The 22,656-nt window shown below is 40.9% G+C and overlaps 1 protein-coding gene across 8 annotated transcripts in view; it reads left to right on the top strand.

Moving 5' to 3' along the window:
• Window positions 1–22,656, top strand: part of Lima1 (LIM domain and actin binding 1) — a 93,866-nt gene that overhangs the window by 28,788 nt on the left and 42,422 nt on the right. For all 8 annotated transcript variants that reach the window (XM_004862987.4, XM_004862985.4, XM_004862983.4 and 5 more), the window contains one exon: window positions 4,159–4,301. In XM_004862987.4, coding sequence (XP_004863044.2) covers window positions 4,183–4,301 — 119 coding nt within the window. In that variant the 5' untranslated portion in view covers window positions 4,159–4,182. The remainder of the gene's footprint in view (window positions 1–4,158; window positions 4,302–22,656) is intronic.

The raw sequence follows: 22,656 nt of genomic DNA, 5'->3' as shown, positions 1-22,656 counted from the left end.
TCATCTTCCATTCTCGCCCACCCTACTTTAAACCTTGCTACCTCTCACTTGGTTTAAGTATCTTCTAGTAATTTAGACTCTGGTCTCTTGAAACACGGTGTTCATTGTGTTACTTGCTTTTTCATAAACTTCCTGCGTTCCCCTGTAGAGACTGTGGGTAATCCACTCGAAACTCTTACAGATGTGAATATTGAGGCACAGGGGGAAAATTATTGTCTTCATGTGATAAGAGTCATGCATGTGCCAGGAACAGCATGTGAAGACGAGACTTCATCTTTGCTCACTCACAGGCTAGTTCTTCCCACTGTTGAAGCATAGCCACAGTTCCTTACATGATTCCTGAGTCTGTGCCTGGTTTGGCTCCATTCTGTTTTTACCTACTGTATTTTCAACTTTTCTTGTACCTAGAGTCTAACTCTAGGATGGTAAACCTTGTAGAACTTTCAGTAATACGAACAGCCTGCTGCAGCACGTGTGCCATAGGTTCACCACCACTGGACTCATTCTCTAAAGGTATTAATATTATTCCTTGTACCTCAGATGCACTTTGTTCCTCCTACCCTTACTTTGAAATTCTGTCTATTCTATAAATCCCAAGTCAGTCAGATGACTTTTCTCTCCTACCAAGCCAGAAAATCCTGTCCTCCTAGCGTGTGCATTGCATCTGACCACATTCTGCTTTGTGCTGTAATTATTCATGTGTATGTTAGCAAAGTCAATAGATTATGAACCCCATTCAGGCAACAGGTTCTCCATATAACTTTTTAGGGTGAGAACCATTCATTCCTTGACTATAAGGTATGCTTCTCCTAACCTTGCATCAAGGTGGATGTTCTGACTTGATTTTTCGGCCAAGAGTAATTAAAAGAATGGACCTAGATTTGGGAATGAACTCTTTTTTCTTTATCATGCTTGTCAGTCCCTGAAATAATCCTTCTCCCCCCCCCCCCCGCTTTTTTTTTTTTTGAGATGATGTCTCATAATGTTGCCTGGGCTGGTCTTTAGTTTTTATTTTATTTTGTGGGGGGAGGTACCAGGGATCGAACTCAGGACCTTGTGCTTGCAAGGCAGGCGCAGTGCCACTGAGCTAAATCCCCAGCCTTGGTCTTTAGTTTTTTGAGACAGGGTCTCACTGGGTAGTCCAGGCTAGTCTTGAACTCACTATGTGTCCAAGGTATGGTGATCTTCCTGTGTCGGCCTCCCAAGTGCTGAGATTACAGGTGTGTGCCACCACCTGGCCTGCCCAGGCTGGTCTTGAACTACCCTGCTTCCACTTCCCAAGTAGCTATGACTCCAGGTACATGCCACCATACCTGGTTCTGCTTTTCCTTTTTTATGAACAGAATTGAGAACATACCTTATGTATTTTTTTTTCATTTTGTGCAGAATTGATCACTATAGAGGAACTGACAACATGTTTATACACATATATATTGGAAGCATAATTTTGCCAAATAATGTCTTAAAGTATCAGTCAGCATGTCCTAAATTTGGCTTTAAGGGTTTATTGTGGCTTTATATAATTAAGTTGAACTCAATTGTTTGTTCCTTCTTTCCATGTCTTTTTTTGCTTGTTTTTATTGTTGCTGTTTTTTAGGGTCTCGATATGTAGTTCAGGCTGGCCTTGAACTCACTATGTAGCCCAGGGCAGCCTCAAATTCGTGGTAATCCTCTTGCTTCAGCCTCCCAAGTGCTGGGATTACAGGCATGCACCACCTCACTGAACTCCATGTCTTTTTCTTGTTAGAGAAAAGGCTGACAGTATTTGATGATTCAGTTATAAACAAGAAAGCAGATACACAGGTATTATATGTTATTTGGTACATTCAGGTATACTCCAAAGAACATGAAGAGTATTATAGTTATTTTATCCAGAAAGAAGAGATAATAAATATATATTTTTAAAAACCAACCAAGCATGGTGGTATATGCCTATAATCCCGGCACTTGGGAGGCTGAGGCAGAAGGATTGCCTCAAGTTCAAGGCCAGCCTGGAATATATATTAAGATCCTATTCATAAAAAGCAAAATAAGCTGGGTATGGTGGCACATGCCTATAATCCCAGCACTCTGAAGGCTGAAGCAAGAGGATCACAAGTTCAAGCCCAACCTGAGCAATTTAACAATTTAGATCTTATCTCCAAAAAAGGCCTGGAGATGTAGCTCAATATAAAGGTCCTGGGCTCAGTCCCCAGTACCACTACCACCAACAAAAAAAAACCCAAACCAAAACAACAGGAACAAAAAGCCCTATCATTTATTGTCTACTTATTCTGGATCAGCATTATTTCTTCTATATCTTATTTATTTCTCATAAGAATACCATTATTATGGATGAGAAATCTGAGTTTTAGGAAAGGTGCACAGCTTTGAGTGACAAGGCCAAGGCACATGCTTTAATGCCAGAGCTCCTTTCCATTACTGTGTACTATGCCTGTTTCCAACAAGGAGACTAAAACAAATTTAAAACAAAATTTTTTTTTTCAGTACCAGGAATCAAACTCAGGACCTTGCACTTGCCAGGCAGGCTCGGCACCACTGAGCTACATCCCTGACCCTCTTCTTCTTCTTTTTTTTTTTTTTTTTGAATCAACAAAAATTTTAAAAGGCTAGTATTAGTTTCAGCCAGTGTTATAGTCAGAAGAACAAAGTAAACCAGGCATGGTAGCAAACCCTTCTAATCCCAGCACTTGAGAGGCTGAGGCAGGAGGATCACCTCTAGTTTGAGGCCAGCCTGGGCTACACAGGACCAACCTAAAGTACAAAGTGAGGCCTGTCTCAAAAAAATAAATAAATAAATAAATAAAAGAAGAAGAATAAAGTGGTACATGTGGAAAAGCAGCATGGTCTTTAGGGTTGCCTGTCACCTGCTTTGCATCATGAGACTTTTAGTGTGACCCGGCCAGGGGTCAGCAGGCCAGTGTTTTTCTGTTGCCAGGCTGTTGGACCAGAACCCAGTGAACAGTACTCTACCCGAGTAGTTATGCTCTTTAGTTGTCAGGAGAGCTGCAGGAAGCTCCTTAATTTATATTTTTTGTTCTTCAAATAAGGAAACTATTGACTCATTTCTTTTTTTGTCTTTTTTATTTTGGTACTGGAGAATGAACTTGGGTCCTTGTGCTTGCGCAGCAGGTGGTGAAACCACTGAGCTAAATCCCTACCCCTATTGACTCATTTCTAATCTCACCTCCTCTGGACAAAGTTTGGAACTCCTTTGATAATTCTTGGGGCACAAAACCCCAACCAAGCCAGGTTAATGGGTAGGGACTAAATGGTATCAAGAATATGGCTGTATATATTCTTCAACCTGAAGGGCTTTTTAGAAAAGAATTTAAGTATAGAAGTTTTATCCTCTGAATTTAAAGTACATTATACTTCTCCACTTGTTAAAAAGCTTTACAATAATAAGAATGATAAGAACCAATAATATACTTAAAATGCTCTTTATACTACTGTAATATGCCTTTTATGTTAAATGTATTATCTCCCTAAATCTATGTTAAGTCCTTAGAAAAACAAGTATTATCTTCATTTTTCAGCTAAAGAAGACTGCTTAAGTTTTGTTTTTTTTTTTCAGTCTTGGCAAGCACTATACCACTGAGCTACATCCTCAGCCCCAAGATTATATAATTGTTCAAGGTTACCAAAGTTACACTCTTACTGAAGTCTTCTTACCCTCAAAGCCTTTTTCTTTTAAATATGCCAGCTCTCTTCCCCAGCACTGAGTATCCAATGCTACAGAGCTGGGGTGGGGAGGGGGTATCAAAAGAAACTTGGGTGTAGGTGGAGCCTAATTGGGACTTGACTCTACTGAGATGTTGATGGTACCTCCCCTGGAATGTAATTCAGAAAAGGGGAACATTTCACTCCAAATGTGTTTTGGGAACAAACTTAAGTTTGAGGTAAGGCCAGTTGATATTTACACAGTGGGATCAGTCATAAAATGATGGAACTGGAAGGAACCTTAGAGATCATCCAGGAAAAGGCAACCCACAGATATTGAATCATTTGACCAAGGTTCCACTGTTTTGGGGAGAACCTGTACAGGAATGTGGTCTGGTAGTTTGGACTTTCTATTCTCAGTTACCCACACCCCTGCCAATCTTAGGATGCTGGAGAATTCTTTCTTATGTCTAATCATCTGACTTTGTTGCATAGGTGTTTCAATATCTGTAAGACAAAATGGAATCAACTCCTTTTAATAGACGACAGTGGACTTCCCTATCATTAAGGGTAACAGCCAAAGAACTTTCTCTCATCAACAAGAACAAGTCATCAGCTATTATGGAAATATTCTCCAAGTAAGTACTGATCCTAGTCCAAAAGGCCATCTGTCTTGAGCACATAATACCACGTGTCAGGGAAATCGGTGAAGAAAATATGTGGTGTAAAGTTATTTCCTTGAGAACCCCTTGCATTTTAAGCACCCAACAGGGCACCATGGAGAAGGAAGCTAACCAGAAGAGACACTCTCTGTCTTTGAATTTTTAATTAGGAGAAATAAAAGCTTTCAAAAGATAATAAAACACATAATTATGAAGTAAAGTATCATCAAATCTAAAATGAATAGGAATGAGGACTGTATGTCAAATAAGAGAGAGAATGAACATTATTGGCAGAAGCTGATCAGGAAGACTTTCCTGGTTAAGATGAATTTAAAATTCAATTTATCAACTACACTTGTCACATTTTAAGTCCCCACTAACTACTTATAGTTGGTACCTATTATATGTTTTGGTTTTTTTTGGTACCAGGGATTGAATTTGAGTCCTTGTGCTTGCACAGCAGGCAGTGAAACCACTGAGCTAAATCCCCGGCCCCAAGAAATTTCTTTTTTTTTTTTTGGTACCGGGGATCGAACTCAGGTCCTTGCACTTGCACAGCCGGCGGTGAAACCATTGAGCTAAATCCCCGGCCCAGTTGGTACCTAGTATACTGCAAAGCACAAAAACATTTCATCATTGCAAGAAATCCTGCTGCACAGTGCAACTACATGGGCAAAGTGCAGTCCACTGCTGTTTGGTAAGAAGGATTTATTGGAGCATAGCCATACCCATTTATAGATTGTCTATGGTTGCTTCCAACTACAGCAGCAGAGTTACTAGTTGCAACAGAGACCATATCACCCTGAGTCTAAAGCATGTACTATTTGGCCCTTTAAGAAAAAGTTTCATGGCTCCTCCTCTGTATCATGAGCTCTCTAATATAAGAGCTCCTTTCCTGCTCACTTTACATCCACAGTAGTAGGAGAGTGACTGCAACATAGGCAGCACTCAACAAAAATCGTCTGTGTAAATAATACATCAGAGATGGCAAATAGAGACACCGTGTCGGGAGGAGCCTAGGGCAGGTGGTAGGTTTACATCACTTGGAAAGTTTGTTAGTTAACAGGAATTGACTGCACAATTCTGAGAAGAAAGATGTTAAAGATTTGAAGAAAGTGACTCTAGGAGTTATATCCAGGATACAGCTAAATGCCAGTAGGAGGTTTCTGTAATCTACTCTGTTATCTTTTCTTCAATATCAAATTCCTTAGACACCTGCTATGGGGAAAAAGCTGCCCTTCCACAGCCCTGACCTTGGTTATCACCTAAGATGGAATGGAGATGCTGGGAACACTATATAGGCCTTTTTGTTCTTTTCTAAAACACTGGTTTTATTTTTGCATATTCTCTTTTTAGGCGTATAAAGTTTACATTGCTTAACCACAGTGAATATATACGTTTATGTCTTTTTCGTTACACTTATTGTTATATTTAATGTAATATTTAAAAATAATACGTAACATCAACCTTGCATACTAAAATCTATTGAATTTTAACATTCTAGGATTGTTGGAAATTTTTGTGCTTCTAATTTTTCATTAAAATGAATAACCTGTTTTATGAATTTTTTCCCTCTAACTTCATAGTCTAGTGAGTTAAAAGTTAAAGCATTTATATAAATAATATAAATTTCTACATTCCAAAGGAATTATACTAGTTTATACTGATACTGACAATATATGAGTTCCCGCAATAGATTTTTCATGTAAGATTTCACCACAGTTTTATCAACATTGATGTTATAATTTCAGTGTTTTTTAAACTTTAATAAGTTTAAACTTTATTAGTACATGTTCACAGTACATAATGATTGCATTTATTGTGGGGAGTTGGTACATGTACATAATACCATAATACATCTTAATTCTTTTTTTCCTCTACCCCTCTTCTCCCTCCCTGCTCCTTCCTCCCATTTGCAGAAGCTCTGTTTTCATCATCTTCCTTTCATTTCTTCTTTTTCCATCCCATTTCTCTTCCCTCCCTACCCTGTTCCTTCATCTTGTTCCCCCATACATTTGAAAAAGATCTACTTCCTACTTATTTATCTTCTATTTCTCTGTCTCTGTCTCTCTCTCTCTATATATATATACAGTTTTTCTATATATACATATATTCTATATATGTATATATTTATACATATATATACATATATAGTTTTTCATATAAGAGAAACCATGCAATATTTAAGCTTATATGTCTGACTTATTTCACTTAACATTATATTCTCAAGTTGCATTCTTGCCCACAAATGCTTCAAGTTTATCCTTCTTCATGGCAGAGTAGTACTCTATTATGTATAAATATCACATTTTCTTTGTCCATTTATCTGTTGATGGGCATATAGGCCATTTCCAAGATTTAGCTATTATAAATTGTGCTGCTATAAACACTGATATGCATGTATTCCTGTAATATGATGACTTTGGGAAGATACATAGAAGGGGAATAGGTGGGTCAAATGGAACTATTTTTAGTTAGTTATTTTTGTGGTTTTTTTGGGGTACCGGGGATCGAACTTGGGACCTTGTGCTTTTGAGGCAGGTGCCAGACCACTGAGCTAAATCCCTGGCCCTGTTTTTAGATTTTTGAGGAATCTTCACAATGATTTTTTTTTTTTTTTTGAGACAAGATCTTGCTATGCAGTTCAAGCTGGCCTTGAACTCACTATGTAGCCCAGGCTGGCCTCAAATTTGCAGCAAAATTCCTGCCTCAGCCTCCCAACTGCTGGGATTAGAAGTATGTGCCACCACACCTGGCCTCCACAGTGATTTCTATAGTGGTTGGTTTTTTTGTGTTTTTTTTTGGTACCGGGGATCGAACTCGGGTCCTTGTGCTTGAGAGGCAGGCAACGGAACCACTGAGCTAAATCCCCGGCCCTAGGATGATTTCTTAAAAAAGGAATAGTAAGTGAATAAGAACTCATGGAAATTAAAGCCTGTCAGCAGAAAAAATTTTAAAAATCAATAGAAGGATGGGAAACTAAAATTGAAGAAGTCTTTTAGAAAGCAGAATAAAAAGATAGTTTAGGCAGTAGCACATGCCTATAATCCCAGTACTTGGGAGGCTGAATCAGAAGCATTTCTGTGAGTTCAAAGCCAGGCTCGGCTACATAGTGAGTTCAAGGCTAGTCTAAACTACACAGTGAGACCCTGTCTCCAAAAAACAAAACAAACAAAAAAGATGGCTTAACAGTAAAAAGAGATAAAAACTGTACTATTAATTCATGAGATCCAACATCTAAACAATATGAATTCCAGAAAGAAAGAAAAAGCAAAGAGACAAAGAAAAGGAAATTATTAGAGAAAGAATATATGAAAAAAATTTCAGAACTGAAGGATACATTTTTTTAGTTTGGAAAAGCTGAACAAAAACCTAGCACAATGAATGAAAAATACATACATGTGGGTATGTTTGTGTATTATGTATACATATGTATATATGTGCATAAGGGATATATATACACACATACATGTATTATATAGAGGGTGTTTGTTTTTTATTTCTCTGCATAGGCCTTTTACTTTCTAATGCATTTTATATTGTAATTTTATGTCAAACATATCTTCATCAAGAAGATAAAATCAGTAAGTTAGGTGCTGTAGTGCCTACCTGTAATCCCAGCACTCTTGAAGGCAGAGACAGTATAGAAAGTTCTAGCCTGACCTGGGAAACTTAGCAACTTAGTGTGGGACTCAGTTTCAAAATTTTAAAACAAAAAAGGTCTGGAGATGTAGCTCAGTGCAAGGCCAAAAGAAAACAAAATTAATAATGATATTTTAGGAAAGAAAGGATGGAAACCTATCAAAACCTAACCCTGACTTCAAGGAACTTAACAGTATAATTTAGATTCCCCACCTTTCCTGATCTTAGGATTTACTTGACTTAAAAAAAAAAGAACCCGGGGCCAGGGATTTAGCTCAGTGGTGCCACTGTCTCACAAGTTTAAAATCCCAGGTTCGATCTCCAGTACCAAAAAAACAAACAAACCTGGACTAGAATGTTTGCCCAGCATGTGGTGCTTGGTTCAGTCCCCAGTACTACAAAAAAAAAAAAAAAAGTCACATGGCACATTTATTAATAATATATAGTATTCCAGATGTCTATTGCTGTGTTAAAATAAATAAATAAAACAAAAAACTAAGGACTGTGTTAGAGCACCTGCTTAGCATGCACACGACCCTGGATTTGATCTCTAGCATCAGAAAAACAAACAAAAATCTCCAAAATTTAGAGGCATAAAATAATGACAGCATTTATTTTGCTTGTGAGTCTTCAGTTTGGGCAGAGTTTATCTCCGCTCTACTTAGCATTAGCCAGGGTGGCTGAGAGGCTGGGGACCACAATCATGTAAAGGCTCACTCACCCACAAGGCAGGCAGTTGATGTTGTCGCCAGCTGGAATCTCAGTTGGGCATGGTTGAAACACCTACACATGGCCATTCCATGTGCCTGGCTTGGTGGCTGGCTTCCAAGGGCAAACATCCAGGGACAGGGAGGGAACAAAGGAGGAAGGGAACTACAAGGTGTGCTTCCTTTTATTACCTTAGCTTCAGAAGTCATGCACCGGCCCCTTGGCCACATTCACTTCTTATAAGTGAGTCACCCCAGCTGGGTATGGGCGATGGCACTCCTGTAATCCTAGCACTCTGGGAGGCTGAGCCAGGAGGATCCCAAGTTTGAACCCAGCCCGGGTAATTTAGCAAGACCTTGTCTCAAAATAAAAGGTTTTTAAAAGAGCAGGGGTGGGGCCGGGGATTTAGCTCAGTGGTTTCCCACCTGCCTGCTGCACAAGGTCAAGGACCTGAGTTCGATCTCCGGTACCAAAAACAAAATGAAACAAAAAAAGAGCAGGGGTGTATAGCTCAGTGAGAAGCCCCTAGATTCAATTCCTAGTACCACACACAAAAAAAGACAAATCAGGATGGTACCTATCCAGGAGGAATTTCACTCCACTTTCTGATGGGAGGAATGTCAAAGTGTTTTTTTGGTTGTTGTTTTTTTTGGTTCTTTTGAGACAGTCTCACTGTGAAGTGCAGGCTGTCCTTGAACTCACTACATAGCCCAGGCTAGCTTCGAACTCATGGAGATCCTTCTTGCCTCAGCCTCCCAAGTGCTGGGATTACAAGCATACACCACCACACGCAGATGTCAAAGATTTTTTGAACATGTTTTAAAACCTTCCCACACAATGGGGCCTCAGAATTTGTGTTTTTAACACATATCTGAGATGATTTTTGCCTTTAGGGGAGCTTAGAGATCATTGGTAGTAGAAGAGATAGACTTGTGAAATAAAAACAGTGAACCTGAATATAAAGCAAAAATCAATAAGGAAAGGGCCAGGGATTTAGCTCAGCGGCACCGCACCAACCTGGCAAGTGCAAGGTCCTGAATTTGATCCCCAGTACAGGGGGGAAAAAAAAGAAAAAAATCAATAAGGAAGATTGTGAGAGTTGAACACAGGGACTATGAAAGCAAATAGACTGGCATAGCAAAAACAAGGGGGAGAGGGACTGGTGCGGCTTGGAGCCAGATAAAGGGAGCCCTGGAGTGGTACACCAGGGTTAGGATTTGCTTAGATAAACAGCGAATGTAGTTGAGGGTTTTCATGAAGGGAGAGTGATGTGATCAGACTTGCATGTGAGAAAGGTGCTTCTGGCAATAGAGTGAAAGGTGTATTGGGAAGGTGAGGGATTGACAGCAGAGATGATTTATGAGGATCTCATGGGAACCTAAGTGAAAGCTGTTGAGGCAGGTGGTGGGCAACAGGAATGAAGAGAAGAAACAGATATGAGACAGTTATGAGATGTGATTAATGGGACTTGGAAACTCCCTGTTCTGCAGAGAAACTTCTTCACATTCTTACCCTTTTTACCCTCTTTAATCCCACCTGCCTTTCACTAAACTTGGCTTTCCCTTCACATGCATTCTGTCTCTGACCAGTGGCTGCCAGCTCATTCTGGACATGCTTCCCTGAAATGTTCTGGGCCAGGAATCAGAGTTGCCCCACCCCACCCCATCTCCAGTACTGTTTCCCGTGCCTTCTGAGGTTCTAAACTTGCCCTGCGAGGCTTGCATCTAAACGTACCTTGCTCTTCCCTTGCCCTTCGCTGCGGTGTTGTGCCAGCCTTCAGGCCGAGCTCCTGGCCTTCACTGGGGACACCATCTCCCAGCATCATCATCATCTCAGTGTCTCTCATTGAAGATGCTGTTGGGATTTGAGGCAAGGCATATTTCCCTTGTGCGAGATATTCATCATCTTGCCCTCCTCCAAATGTTCATAGCATCCAGTGACATTGTGACAGCCAAAATAGAAATACGGGGTGACAGAAACAACCCAACAAGATTCCCACACATTTTGAAATGTCCCTTGGGGCCAGTGGTGTCTCTGGTGAAGAGTCACTGGCCTGCATCAGTGACCTGTCTGATGCTTACGAATTTCTTCATAATGTCTCAGGGTTATCTGCTGCTCAACCCTCTGAGCCCCTACCTCAGCCTCGATCTTAATCTTCATCCAGAATCCTCCTTTAGAATAGGTCCAGGGACTTAGCTCAGTGGCGCTGCGCCTGCCTCGCAAGCACAAGGTCCTGAGTTCGAGCCCTGGGAACAGGGGGAGGGAGGGGAAGGACTGGTGCATTTGGGAAACCTGCTGTCTGATTAGAGCCTCTCTTTCTTCTGCTTGTTCTGCTCTCTCATTCCCGCTGACCCTGTGCTTTGACCTCCCCAGGACACCCAGGCCCTGGACATCAATCCCCTTCCCTGCCCAACCTCTTCCTCAGTTCCTTCCTTACCCCCTTGACCCTGTCATTGTCCAGCCCAGCCACTTCTCATGAGGCTTTATGTCTTGTAGTAGCGCTGGTAAAGAGGAAGTTAGAAAAGGTGTTCATCGTGGGGGTCAGCTTAATCTTGCAAAAAGTACGACCGACCTTAGAGATCATTTTCTTTGTAGCATAGTTGATTAACTGTCTTTTCTCCGTGAAAGTTGTAAGGGCAAATAACAGTGAAGCCACATTGTAAGTCCTGAACCCATTAGTCAGAATCAGCATTCCATGTACCACACTATATTCTCTTTCACCAGCCTCCTTCATATTCATTCATATCCCCCTCTTTTCTTCCCCCCCGCCCCATGTTGAACCCAGGGCCTTGTGGATGCTAATCTTGTACTCTACCACTGAGCTATACCCTGAGTTGCTAGGCTTTTGACAGAAATATATAGTATTTCTAATCCTAACAAAAACTGTACATGGGAGGGGCATTATCTCTGTTTTGTAGTTGAGAAAACAAAGATGTAGAGAGTAACTTGCCCAAGTTAATATTTGGGTTTGTTTCTGTGTAGCATCTATGTTAATATATTTAATTGGTTTTAAAAGATGAAGAGAGGGGCCGGGGATTTAGCTCAGTGGTTTTGCCGCCTGCTGTGAAAGCGCAAGGACCCCAGTTTGATCCCCTGGTACCAAAAAAAAAAAAAGAGAGAAAGAGAAAGCCGGGTGTGGTGGTGCACACCTGTAATCCCAGCACTCGGGAGACAGAGGCAGGAGGATCGCTATGAGTTTGAAGCCAGCCTGGGCTGCATAGTGAGTTCAAGGCCAGCCTGAACTACATAGTGAGACCCTGTCTCAAAAAAAAAAAAAAAAAAAGAAATGAAGAGAGTTTTATTTAGTGGGTTGGAAGGATGATGGAGACATCCCAGAGGAAAAGAAGGTAGGCATCAAAGTGGGACAGGTAATGCTGTATACTTAGGATAGTGAAAACCAGGGAATTGGCCTGAATTTCCTTTCTACCGTTCATATTCAATGGAGACGTGTTGCTAATATTGGTTAAGGCTTTTAGGATTTAGTCAACATAAGCTCTTGAAGATTGTAGGACTGTGTTCCACAGAACATATACTAATTTCTATTTCCAACACCTAGTGACCTCTTCTCTCTCTTTTTTTTTTTACTCTTTTCTCTTATTTTCCCCTTTTTGGGGGGGAGTATATGGAGGATCAAACTCAGGTCCTTGTGCATGTGAGGCAGGCACAGTGCCACTGAGCTAACTCTCCAGCCCCTGTTTTCCCTTATTTTGAGATACCCTCTGTTATAGGGTTTGGAATGATCAAATCCTATACAAGCCTCATAAAGAGGCTGTAAAAACCTTAGAAGGTTTCTGATCAGAGACAAATATGAAAGGTGGCATTTGGGGCTTGGTGTGTAGCTTAGAGCATATACATGGTGTGATTAAAAAAAAAATAAGGTGAATATTTAATTTTTGAAAAATATATTGCAGTAAAAGATACACTGCCATTAATCTCCCTCAAAATATTTCCCCTGGCTTCAAACACACTTATCTCATTATTCTTGTCACTTTTTGAAACAGTTCTATTTTTTTTTGTTGTTTGTTTTGGTTTTTTGAGACAGGATCTTATTATATAGTTTAGGCTGGCCTGCAACTCATTATGTTGCTAGCCTGGTCTTAAACTCAAGGCAATCCTCCTGCCTCAGCCTCTTGAGTCTGGGGATTACAGGTGTGCACCACCATGCCCAGGCTAAAGCAATTCTAGAGGTCCACTTTTATGTCCTTAGTTGCACAATCATGGCTTCCCTGATGTCCTGAATCAGATCAAAACATTTGCCTTCCGTGGTCATTTTGACTTTGGGGAATAGCCAGAAGTCAAGCTGCACCAGATCCAGTGAATAAGGTCAAGGAAGACAAACTGTCATGTTTTATGAGCCTGCCACTCCATTGGATGGCACTTGGCAGCAGCATTCACATTTTTGATCCACATTTCATAAAGACGCTCATGAAAGAGGACTTCCAGAACAGCTTCAGAAAGTGGCAAGAGCTGGGTGTGGTGGTGGACCCCTATAATCCCAGCACTCAAGAGGCCGAGGCAGGAGGACTGCCATAAATTCGAGGCCAGCCTGGACTACACAGTGAGTTCAAGGCCAGCCTGGACTACACAGGGAAAGCCTGTCTCAAGAAACAACAACAGGGGCTGGGGATTTAGCTCAGTGGTCCTGCTGCCTCATAAACACAAGGTCCTGAGTTCAATCCCCAATACTAAAAACAAAAAACAAAAAAAAACACAACAAAACTACTCTGTATATTTTGATCATTCCTGGTACTTAGCATGCTTAAGACCTTGGGTTCAATCCAATCCCCAGCTCAAAAAAAATTTTTTTCGGTACCAGGGATCGAACTCAGGACCTTGAACTTGCGAGGCAGGCACCAGAACCACTGAGCTAAATCCCCGGCCCCAAAAAATTTTTAATAAATAATAACACTTGGAAGAAGCTTAATCTGGTCAGTATTTGTATACTAGATGGCTTTATTTTCTAACTGGTATACATTTTATATTAAGGTGTACAAAAGAATAGTTTTTCTGGTGTCAGAGCTTATATCTTTTGGGTTCTTTGTATCTCCTGACTTACTTCTCTGACTAAACCTCTGTCCTTTATAAATCAGTAAGCTCCTAGGAAGGAAGGTCCTGTTGAGGGGTCAGTTTGAACAACTAGCTTTGGTTTCACTTACTTGTGACTTGAGCACAACGTGATCCTTTACCTGATAAAAGTTGACTGGATAGAATTTGGTCGCATTGCAAAAGATTCCTCTTTGACTCTATCTTTAGAATTAAAGCCTAATACTTTCAAACTTCTTCACTGAATTCTCCAGAGGAATTTCAGAGGCCAGTCCTAGAAAGATAGGAAAATCTAAAAGGATTGATTCCAGGACCTTTCATCCCAGCCATCCTCTTTGGATCACTTTTATGTTTTCGGTTCTAAATCAGATAGCATTTCAAAGATGGTTCTGCAGAGAAAAGAGTTTGAAAACAATCGATCTGGCTAATCTATGGCCCACTCCTTTGACAGATAAGGAACTTAAGGTCCAGCCATCACTACTGAAGGTCCCACACAGGACGGTGGGATAGAGGAGCCCAGCACACTGGTCCCCGCCTGTCCCCGGGCCCCTCCTCCTCACCACAGTCCCGTGCTCCATCTGACCTCACTTATTCTAAGTGCCAGCAGAGAAGAGGGTTCATGTTTAGATCTTGGTGACTCGTCTTCCTTTAAGAGAAGAGTGACCTTCAGATCTCCTGGTTAACTTCCCCTTCTTTGGTTTCTCTGGAACATATTAGTGGTGAAATTGTTCCAGAAGAAAGTAAGTTGCCGAAACCTTGGGAGTTTCCATTTTCCCTTTTTTGGCTCAGCGTTCCCTTTGCACTATTTGAGGGCACGAAAGCACGAGTCATGGCTCAGGAACTCTGTTTTCTGTCTTTAGAAAAATTTGAGACACTGTTATTACTCAGATAATTTTAGTATCCTCCATCAGCTGCCTGCCTCACAGCTGTGCATTAATGAGCAGTTGCAAGATTAAATTCCATATGTGAGGAAAAGGAGACTGGACCACAAAAAAAGCTAGGAAAGGAAGAAAGATGAGATTTTAATTACAGATGTTTCATTGCAAATAATTTTTCCTCAGATTGGATCTTCAAAATGCCCCTCTCCAACTCTCCGAATAGGTGGCCTTCACAGTTTGTATCAGAATAATGCCAACTGCTGTAAGTGCCTTTAAGGAAAGTCTGAGGTCCAAATCCTGGTGGAACACTGACTTGTGAAGTACTGAGCCTCAATAGCTGGGCATGGTGATGTGCACCTGTAGTCCCAGCTTCTTGGAAGGCGAGGCAGGAAGATCTCCTGGGCCCAGTAGTTCAAGTCCAGTCTGGGCAACATTTTCAGACACCATCTCAAAAAAAAGAAAAGGAGGAGGGAGAATTAAAATAAGAGGAGGAAGGGCCGGGGATTTAGCTCGGTGGTTCTGCCGCCTGCCTCTCAAGCACAAGGTCCTGAGTTCGATCCCCGGTACCAAAAGAAAATAGGAAGAAGAAAGAGGAGGAGGAGAAGAGAAAGAGAAAGGAAGGAAAGAAGAGACAACAGATCCTCAGAGTCTCTTAGCACTCTGAGAGTACAAAGTGTACCAAGGACCAAACTAGGAAGGAGCAAGCAGTGGTGTGGCAACAATAACTGGGCCTCAGAGTCTCTTCAAGATCTGAGACTACACAATGTAAAGTACCAAGGATCTAACTACTATGAAGGAGCAGCAGTTTAGAACCTTTCTCGTTGTAGGTTACTATTTAGCAGGTACCTCATTACAAATAAAGGGCTAGGAAACCAGGCATTGTGCCATACATCTGTAATCCCAGCACTTGAGAGGCTGAGGCAGGAGGATTTCAGCAAGTTCAAGGCCAGCCTGGACTACAAAGTGAATTCAAGACTTGCCTGAACTACATCGCTAGAGCCTGTCTCAAAACACAAAACAAAACGGGGCCAGGGATTTAGCTCAATGGTTCCGCTGCTTGCCTCAAAAGCGCAAGGACCCGAGTTCGATCCCTGATACCAAAAAACAAAACAAAAACAACAAAACGAACAAATAAAGGGTTGGGATATTTGAGTGGGAGTTTCAAAACAGCATTGGTATATACACCTGGTCTCCCAGAAGTCTCAGTGCTTAAAGGACAGGGATGAAGATGAAAAATATTTTGATCTTTTAAAAATCGATGTCTCTATTAAGACAATAAAGGGAGGAACCTCTGGGCTTATTTACTCCACTAACCACAGGGTATTTACCTGGCCTTGGAGAACAGTTGACTAACTACAGACCTGTCTGCAGATTGCCTCTGGCTTTCATATATTGTATGATTGCTGTAATTTATGTAGATGATTGTCTAGTGGGTGTGGAAACACAAGTTCAAGGCCTATTCTAAGTTCCTGTTAAGTAGCAGTCTACTGTGTTTCTAAATAACCATTTTAAGGCAATCTCTCAGACACACATACTAGTACAAGTGGGAAAAATGTATGTACAAGGACATTCACCGAGTGCTATTTGCAATAGTCAAAACTTTATACACACACTTCTTTAATGAAGCTAGGCATGGTGGCACATGCCTCTAATCTCAGAATTTTGGGAGGCTGAGACAGAAGGATCGAAAATTTGAGCCCAGCCTTGGCAATTTAGTGAGTCCTTTTCTCAAAATTGAAAAGGGGGTGGGGTGGGGCAGGAAATGTAGCTCAGTACAAAGGGCCTGGGTTCGATCCCCAGTACAAAAAACCAAATAAACAAAAATGTGTGGGTGAATTATTTATGTATCATGGAAGAGGATTGCCAAGATTACCAAAGATAGCCCTATTGCTAAATTGAAGGGATGTTTCTTTTTTTTGTTTGTTTTTTTGTTTTGTTTTTGGTACCGGGGATCGAACTTGGGTCCTTGCGCTTGCACAGCAGGCAGCGAAACCACTGAGCTAAATCCCCGGCCCATGAAGGGATGTTTCTTACGCTTCATCTTACATGACCTCTCACCATTTCTTCCTTTCCAAATATTTCCTTCCTTTGGCTTCTCTGCAGTTTCCAGGGTTTCCTTCTCTCTCTGTGCTCCTTGTCATTCTCTCTTCTCTCCTTTTCTTCCTCTTCTGACTGCCAAGGGTTGGCATCCCCTCACTGAGTTCTGGACACCCTCCCACACGACACAGTCTGTAGATAACATCTACCCCCGTGAAGGCAGGGGCACCACGGGAGGGCAAGCAAGGCCTACACGTGTATGACCAGCTCCGACCTCTCTTCCGCTCTCCAGATACTTGTTTCTAATTCCTGCTACCACTAAATGGATGTTGAAGTCACCGTGGCTGACCCTGAACTCTTGATCTTCCCTGGCCTCAGATTTGCTCCTTTAGAATTGTATATCCTAGTATTTCCATTGACTCAATTGCCAGAAACCTGGGAATCATTCCTGACTTCTCCTTGCCTCTTCCTTGCCCCATTTACCAACCTATTGATTCTCCCTCTGCAATATACCTCAAAGCTGTTCACTTTTCTTTATTTCTGCTGCTTGCCATGCCAGCAACATTTCTCATGATGTGACTGCATTCTCAGCCTCCCCTGGTCCTTTTTCCACACTCCAAGGCACTTTTTAAATACATGAATCAAATGAATGGCAACCCATTGTACCTCATTAAATTCAGAATCCTTAGTATGACCTACAAAAGCTCTACACAGCCCACCCCTACCTCCCAGCCTCATCTCTGGCCCTTCCCCTTTCTTCGTGTGCTTTAGCAGTCCTCGCATTGTTTGTGTGCCCAATGCACTTGACACACTTTCTTGCCTTGAGAACTTCCATGTGTTCTTTTTCCGTGCCTAGCCTACTTCTCTCACCTCTTTTGTACCTGGCTAACTCCTGGTCAAACTTTAGGTCTCAGCCTAAAGGTCATTTCCTCAGCCATGCTCACCTCTTTGTATGTTTATGAGGTACAATGTGAATATTTCTTTTCTTTTCTGTTTTTTTTTTGAGGCAGGCTCTCGCTATGTAGTTCAAGGTGACCTGGAATTTACTATGTAGCCCAAACTGGCCTTGAACTCATGGTGATACTCCTGCCTCAGCCTCCCAAGTGCTGGGATTACAGGTGTGCGCCACTACGCCCAGCCACAAATTGATATTTCAATACATGAATATACTGTGGAATGATCTAATCAGGCTAATAAATATAATGAGTTTTACCTTGACCCTCTCCCATTTCTGAGTGTTGTTCTTTTATTACATAGTTTAATAATACTGTGTTCTGTTTCTTTGAAGGACTTATCACTCTGTGTGTGTGTGTGTGTGTGTGCGCGTGTGTGTATTTGTGTGTTTAAACATTTTAATGTATACATGTAAGCTGTCCAATGGTAGGAATTATATCTATTTTGGTTATTTTTTTTTCAGAATCTAATTTTTCTTCAAATTATTACATTTTTAAACATTCTTTTATACACCCACAATCCTTAGATTTAAAAAGATTCAGAATGCCAAGCTCTGAGTGTAGATGTGAAGTAAAGATTTTAAGATTTCTGCCTTCTAAATGCTTATCAGTAGCCTCTATTACGAAAGAATTCAAAGTGATCCTGTGGGCCATAATTTGTAACAAAATGACCTCCCCTGAATATGAATGAATTTGATAGGATTAATTTTTTTCACTTAACATATCCAGGTAATAAACTTAAGTTTTACTCCAAATGAATATTTTGGTTATTTCTTTTACAACTTTTTCTCTAGTGCTTGGAACATAGTAAGCATCAAGAAATATTTCTTGAATGAAAACTTTTTTTTTTTTGGTACTAGGGATCAAACTCAAGACCTTGCTCTTTCTAGGCAGGCGTGGTGCCACTGAGCTACATCCCCAGCCCTCTTGAATGAAAACTTTGTTTTGAGTTTCTGAAATGGAGAAAGGGAGATATGCAGGATAGTATATATAATAATATCCCATCTGTGTTATTTTTTAAAATTTGTGTAATTTGGATATTAATCCCTTATTAGGTGTATGAGTCCCAAATATTTTCTCCCATTCCATGAGAACTTTTCATTTTGTTGACAGTGTCCCTTTTTGTTTGTTTGTTTTATTTTGTTTTACTTGAGACCAGGTCTCACCATGTAGTCCAGGCTGGCCTTGATTGAACTCACAGCAGTCCTCCTGCCTTATCCTCCAGAATGCTGGGATTACAGATGTGTGCCACCACACTCAGCTGTTGACAGCATCCTTTGGTGCACATAAGTTTTTAATTTTTTTTTTTTTGGTACCAGGGCTCGAACTCCGGTCCTTGTGCTTGAGCAGCAGGCCATGAAACCACTGAGCTAAATCCCCGGCCCTTTAATTTTTTTTTTTTTAAACAGGGTCTCACTGTGTAATTCAGGCTGCCCTTGAACTCTCTATATAGCCCAGGCTGGCCTGGAACTTGCAGCAATCCTCCTCCCTCAGCCTCCCAAGTGCTGGGACTACAGATTTGTGCCACCATGTCCATATCCATAAGTTTTTAATTTTGTTGAAGTTCAGTATATCTTTTGTTGTCTTTGCTTTTGGTGCTATATCCAAGAAATCATCACCAAATCCAATGTTGTGAAACTCTTCACTCTGTTTTCTTCTGAGAGTTTTATAGCTTTATCTCTTACACTTAGAGCTTTGATCCATTTGACTTAATTTTTATTTATAGTATAAGGTAGGGATCCAACTTTATTATTTTGCATATAGATATCCAGTTTTCCCAGCAACATTGTTAAAAAGTTGTACTTTCCCCTTTGGATAGTTTTGGCTTGCTTGTTGAAAATCACTTAACCATATACAATCCTGTGTGAAGTTTTATTTCTGGGCTGTCTATTCTGTTCCATTAGTCTGTATGTCTGTCTTCATGCCAGAACAATACTATTTTATTTAACTGCAGTAAAATATATATAACAAAATTCATGATTTTAATCAATTGTAAGTACACAGTTCAGTGGCATTAAGAACATTCATATTATTCACCACATTCCTTTGTCCACTTTATTGCTGCAAACTATGTCATTTTATTCCCTTATTTGAATACATTATAATTTCTTTATAAGTCCTCTGCTAATGAGTTTTTCAAGACAGGGTCTTACTATGTAGTTCAGGCTGGTTTTGAACTCACTATGTAACCAAGGCTGGCCTCAAACTTACAGTGATCCTTCCTGCCTCAGCCTCCTGTCTGCTGGGATTACAGGGATGTGCCACCACACCTGGTGGTCCTCTGCCAATGGGCATTCAGGTCTTTTGCTAGTATAGTTAATACTATGATAAATAAGATAACATAAAAATCATTTTTCCTTGTGTGAGAATATCTGTAGGATAAATTCTAGGAACAGAATTTTATAGCATTTGAACCTTTGAAATTTTGGCAGATATTGGCAGATATCAACAAAATGCCTGTCAGACAGGTATTACCAATTTACTTTTTCACCAGCCATGTAAAGTAGAACCCATTTTCTCATATAGCCACTGGTGCAGCATATTAGCTTTTTAAAGTTTTTATTTTCCTATTTTTTTTGCTTTCCTATTTAATGTTCTGTTTTGTGAACTGTGTTTATATCTTTGCCCATTTTTCTCTTTAGTTGTCATTTTCCTGTTATAGGATTTTTTTATATATATTCTAAGGAAATGAGCTTGTTTTTGTTTTTTTTTTTAATGATACCAGGGTTTGAACCAGCCCTTCACACTGAGCTATATGTCCCCAGCCTCCCACCTCAGCTTTTTTTTTTATTTTGAGACAGGGTCTCACTAAGTTGCATACCTAGGCTGACCTCAAATTTGTGATCCTCCTACTTCAGCCTCCCAGTGTGCTGGGATCACAAGTGTGCACCACGATGCCCAGCTGGGAAAATTAGCCTTTTGTTTCTAATATGAGTTTCAAATATCTTTCTGTCTTGTCGCTTGAATCATAGCAGTTCTGCTCCCACTTTGTTCCTATTTGTGGTTAATGAGTGCCAGAAATATTTGGAGATTCCTTCACCTTACCCCATTAGAAAGCTCTGGTCAGTCACAGAGCAATATTCTGATAGTGAATGAGTTGCTTGTTAATTTCTGACTGTTAAAATGAAACAGTGTTAAGACTGGAATATGTTCTCAGTTTTAGATGAGACCTAAGTAAGAGAAGCCACATAACCTGGGCCATACAGTGGGTAAGCAGTGGGGCCGGAACCAGGGCTCCTCTCTGGCTTCCAGGCTTCCATTCTGGATGGAGGTCGCTGTGTAGCACACACTCTAGGGAAGTTCTGAGCTTCTGACAGCAGTCAGGAGTTGAAAGTTCGTTTTGGTAGAGTTATGAGACCTTTCTTTTTCTGGTATTTCCAGACCTTTGTCTTTCTAGTATTTCCTTCTCTTGGCCTCCTTCCCCAAATGCTTTCTGAATTCTGACAGTCCATCCTAAGGCAAAGAACAAGCGCCCTTTACCTCTGCCCTTTGCTGTGGTGGATGCTCCCTGGGCTCTAGGCATGCAGCATGCAGGGGCAGGAGAATCCTGGGGACTCTGCAGGGGACGGTGCTGCCCTCCCTGCTTGACTCAGGAGGAAGCCAAGCTAAGCTTGTTCTGTGTGGTCTGGAGATTTGCTGCCAGGGCTCTTAAATCTTAAAATGGAGACAACCCGATTCTCCATGAAAAGTCCTGGGACTAGGATCACTTCTCAAGGATCTTCTTATCCAAGTGATAAAAATGATAAATTACAAAGGTAATGCAAAATTTAAAAATGAAATTACGTACTGCTTATCTATCAGATCTAAGATATCATCAACTGTAGTAGTATATACCACTATTTGGTACATCACTTTAAAAATGCTAAACTGACTAGTGCTTGCTTGTCAGGTGTACTTGTCTTATACTGTTATGCATCCTATGTTAGTCAGCTTTCCATCACCATAATGAAATACCTGAGATAATTAACTTATAAAAAATTTGGGCTGAAAAAAAAAATTGGGGCTGGCTATGGCTGAGTAGTAGAGTGTTTGCCTAGCAAGCACAAGGCCCTGGGTTTGATCCTCAGCACTGCAAAAACCAAAAAGAACAGGGGCCAGGGATTTAGCTCAGTGGTTTCGCAGCCTGCTGTGCAAGCACAAGGTCCTGAGTTCGAGCCCCAGTACTAAAAAAAAAAAAAAATGAGTTATAGCCAGATGCAACACACCTGTGACCCCAGCACTGGGGAGGCTGAGGTAAGAGGAACAACAAAATGAGACTCCATTTCTGAATGAATGCCACACCATCTGTGCCTGTAATGAGTTGCTTGTTAATTTCTTAGTGTTAATTACACCTGTAATCCCAGCACTTTGGGAGGCTGAGGCAGGAGGCATGCCAAGTTCAAGCTCAACCTAGGAATCTTAGTGTCTTAGCAAGACCCTTTCTCAAAATTAAAACATCAAAATATCTGGGGATACAGTTCAGTGCAAAGGCCTTGGGTTCAATCCCCAGTACCACAAAACAAAAAACATAACTGAATAGGGAATGCTGGCTCACATTGGTAATCCCAGCATTCAAGAAGCTGAGACGGGAGGATCACTTCGAGTTCAAGGCCAGCCTGGGCTACATAGTGAGTTTAAGGCCAGCCTGAACTATCTAGTGAGACCCTGTTCCGCCCCCTCAACAAAACAAACAAAAACTGAACTAAAGTGACAATATCAATAATTTAGACTAAATTCAGACTTGTACAGGCATTGTGACTACCTCTCAACCATTTGGCCAACATGATTCTAAGATTTCAGAGGCATTATTGTGTATAGGTGCATCTTAGAATTAATGCAGTGTTATATTTGCTTGACTAATTCCAAAGCATTTTCATGTATGCGATGTCATTCATTTTCCTGACATCTGTGATAATAGATTGTAGGTCATTTTCTAGATAAGGAAACTGAGGCTTAGAGAAGCTAAATGACTTGTCAGAGATCACAGTTAATAAGTCATAAAACTGGGGTTTAAAGCCCAGACTTTCTGCTCTGCCCACGTGTTTCCCAGCATTTGACCTCATCCACATGACTTTTTCTGCTGTATTGAAA

Source organism: Heterocephalus glaber, unplaced genomic scaffold (genome assembly GCF_053883595.1).
Source record: "Heterocephalus glaber isolate CG9 unplaced genomic scaffold, H.glaber_assembly_v1.0 deba00001733, whole genome shotgun sequence".
In the NCBI taxonomy this organism is placed as follows: domain Eukaryota; kingdom Metazoa; phylum Chordata; class Mammalia; order Rodentia; family Bathyergidae; genus Heterocephalus; species Heterocephalus glaber.
The sequence above is the reverse complement of the archived record's forward strand: the minus strand, read 5'-3'. Positions and strand labels throughout refer to the sequence as shown.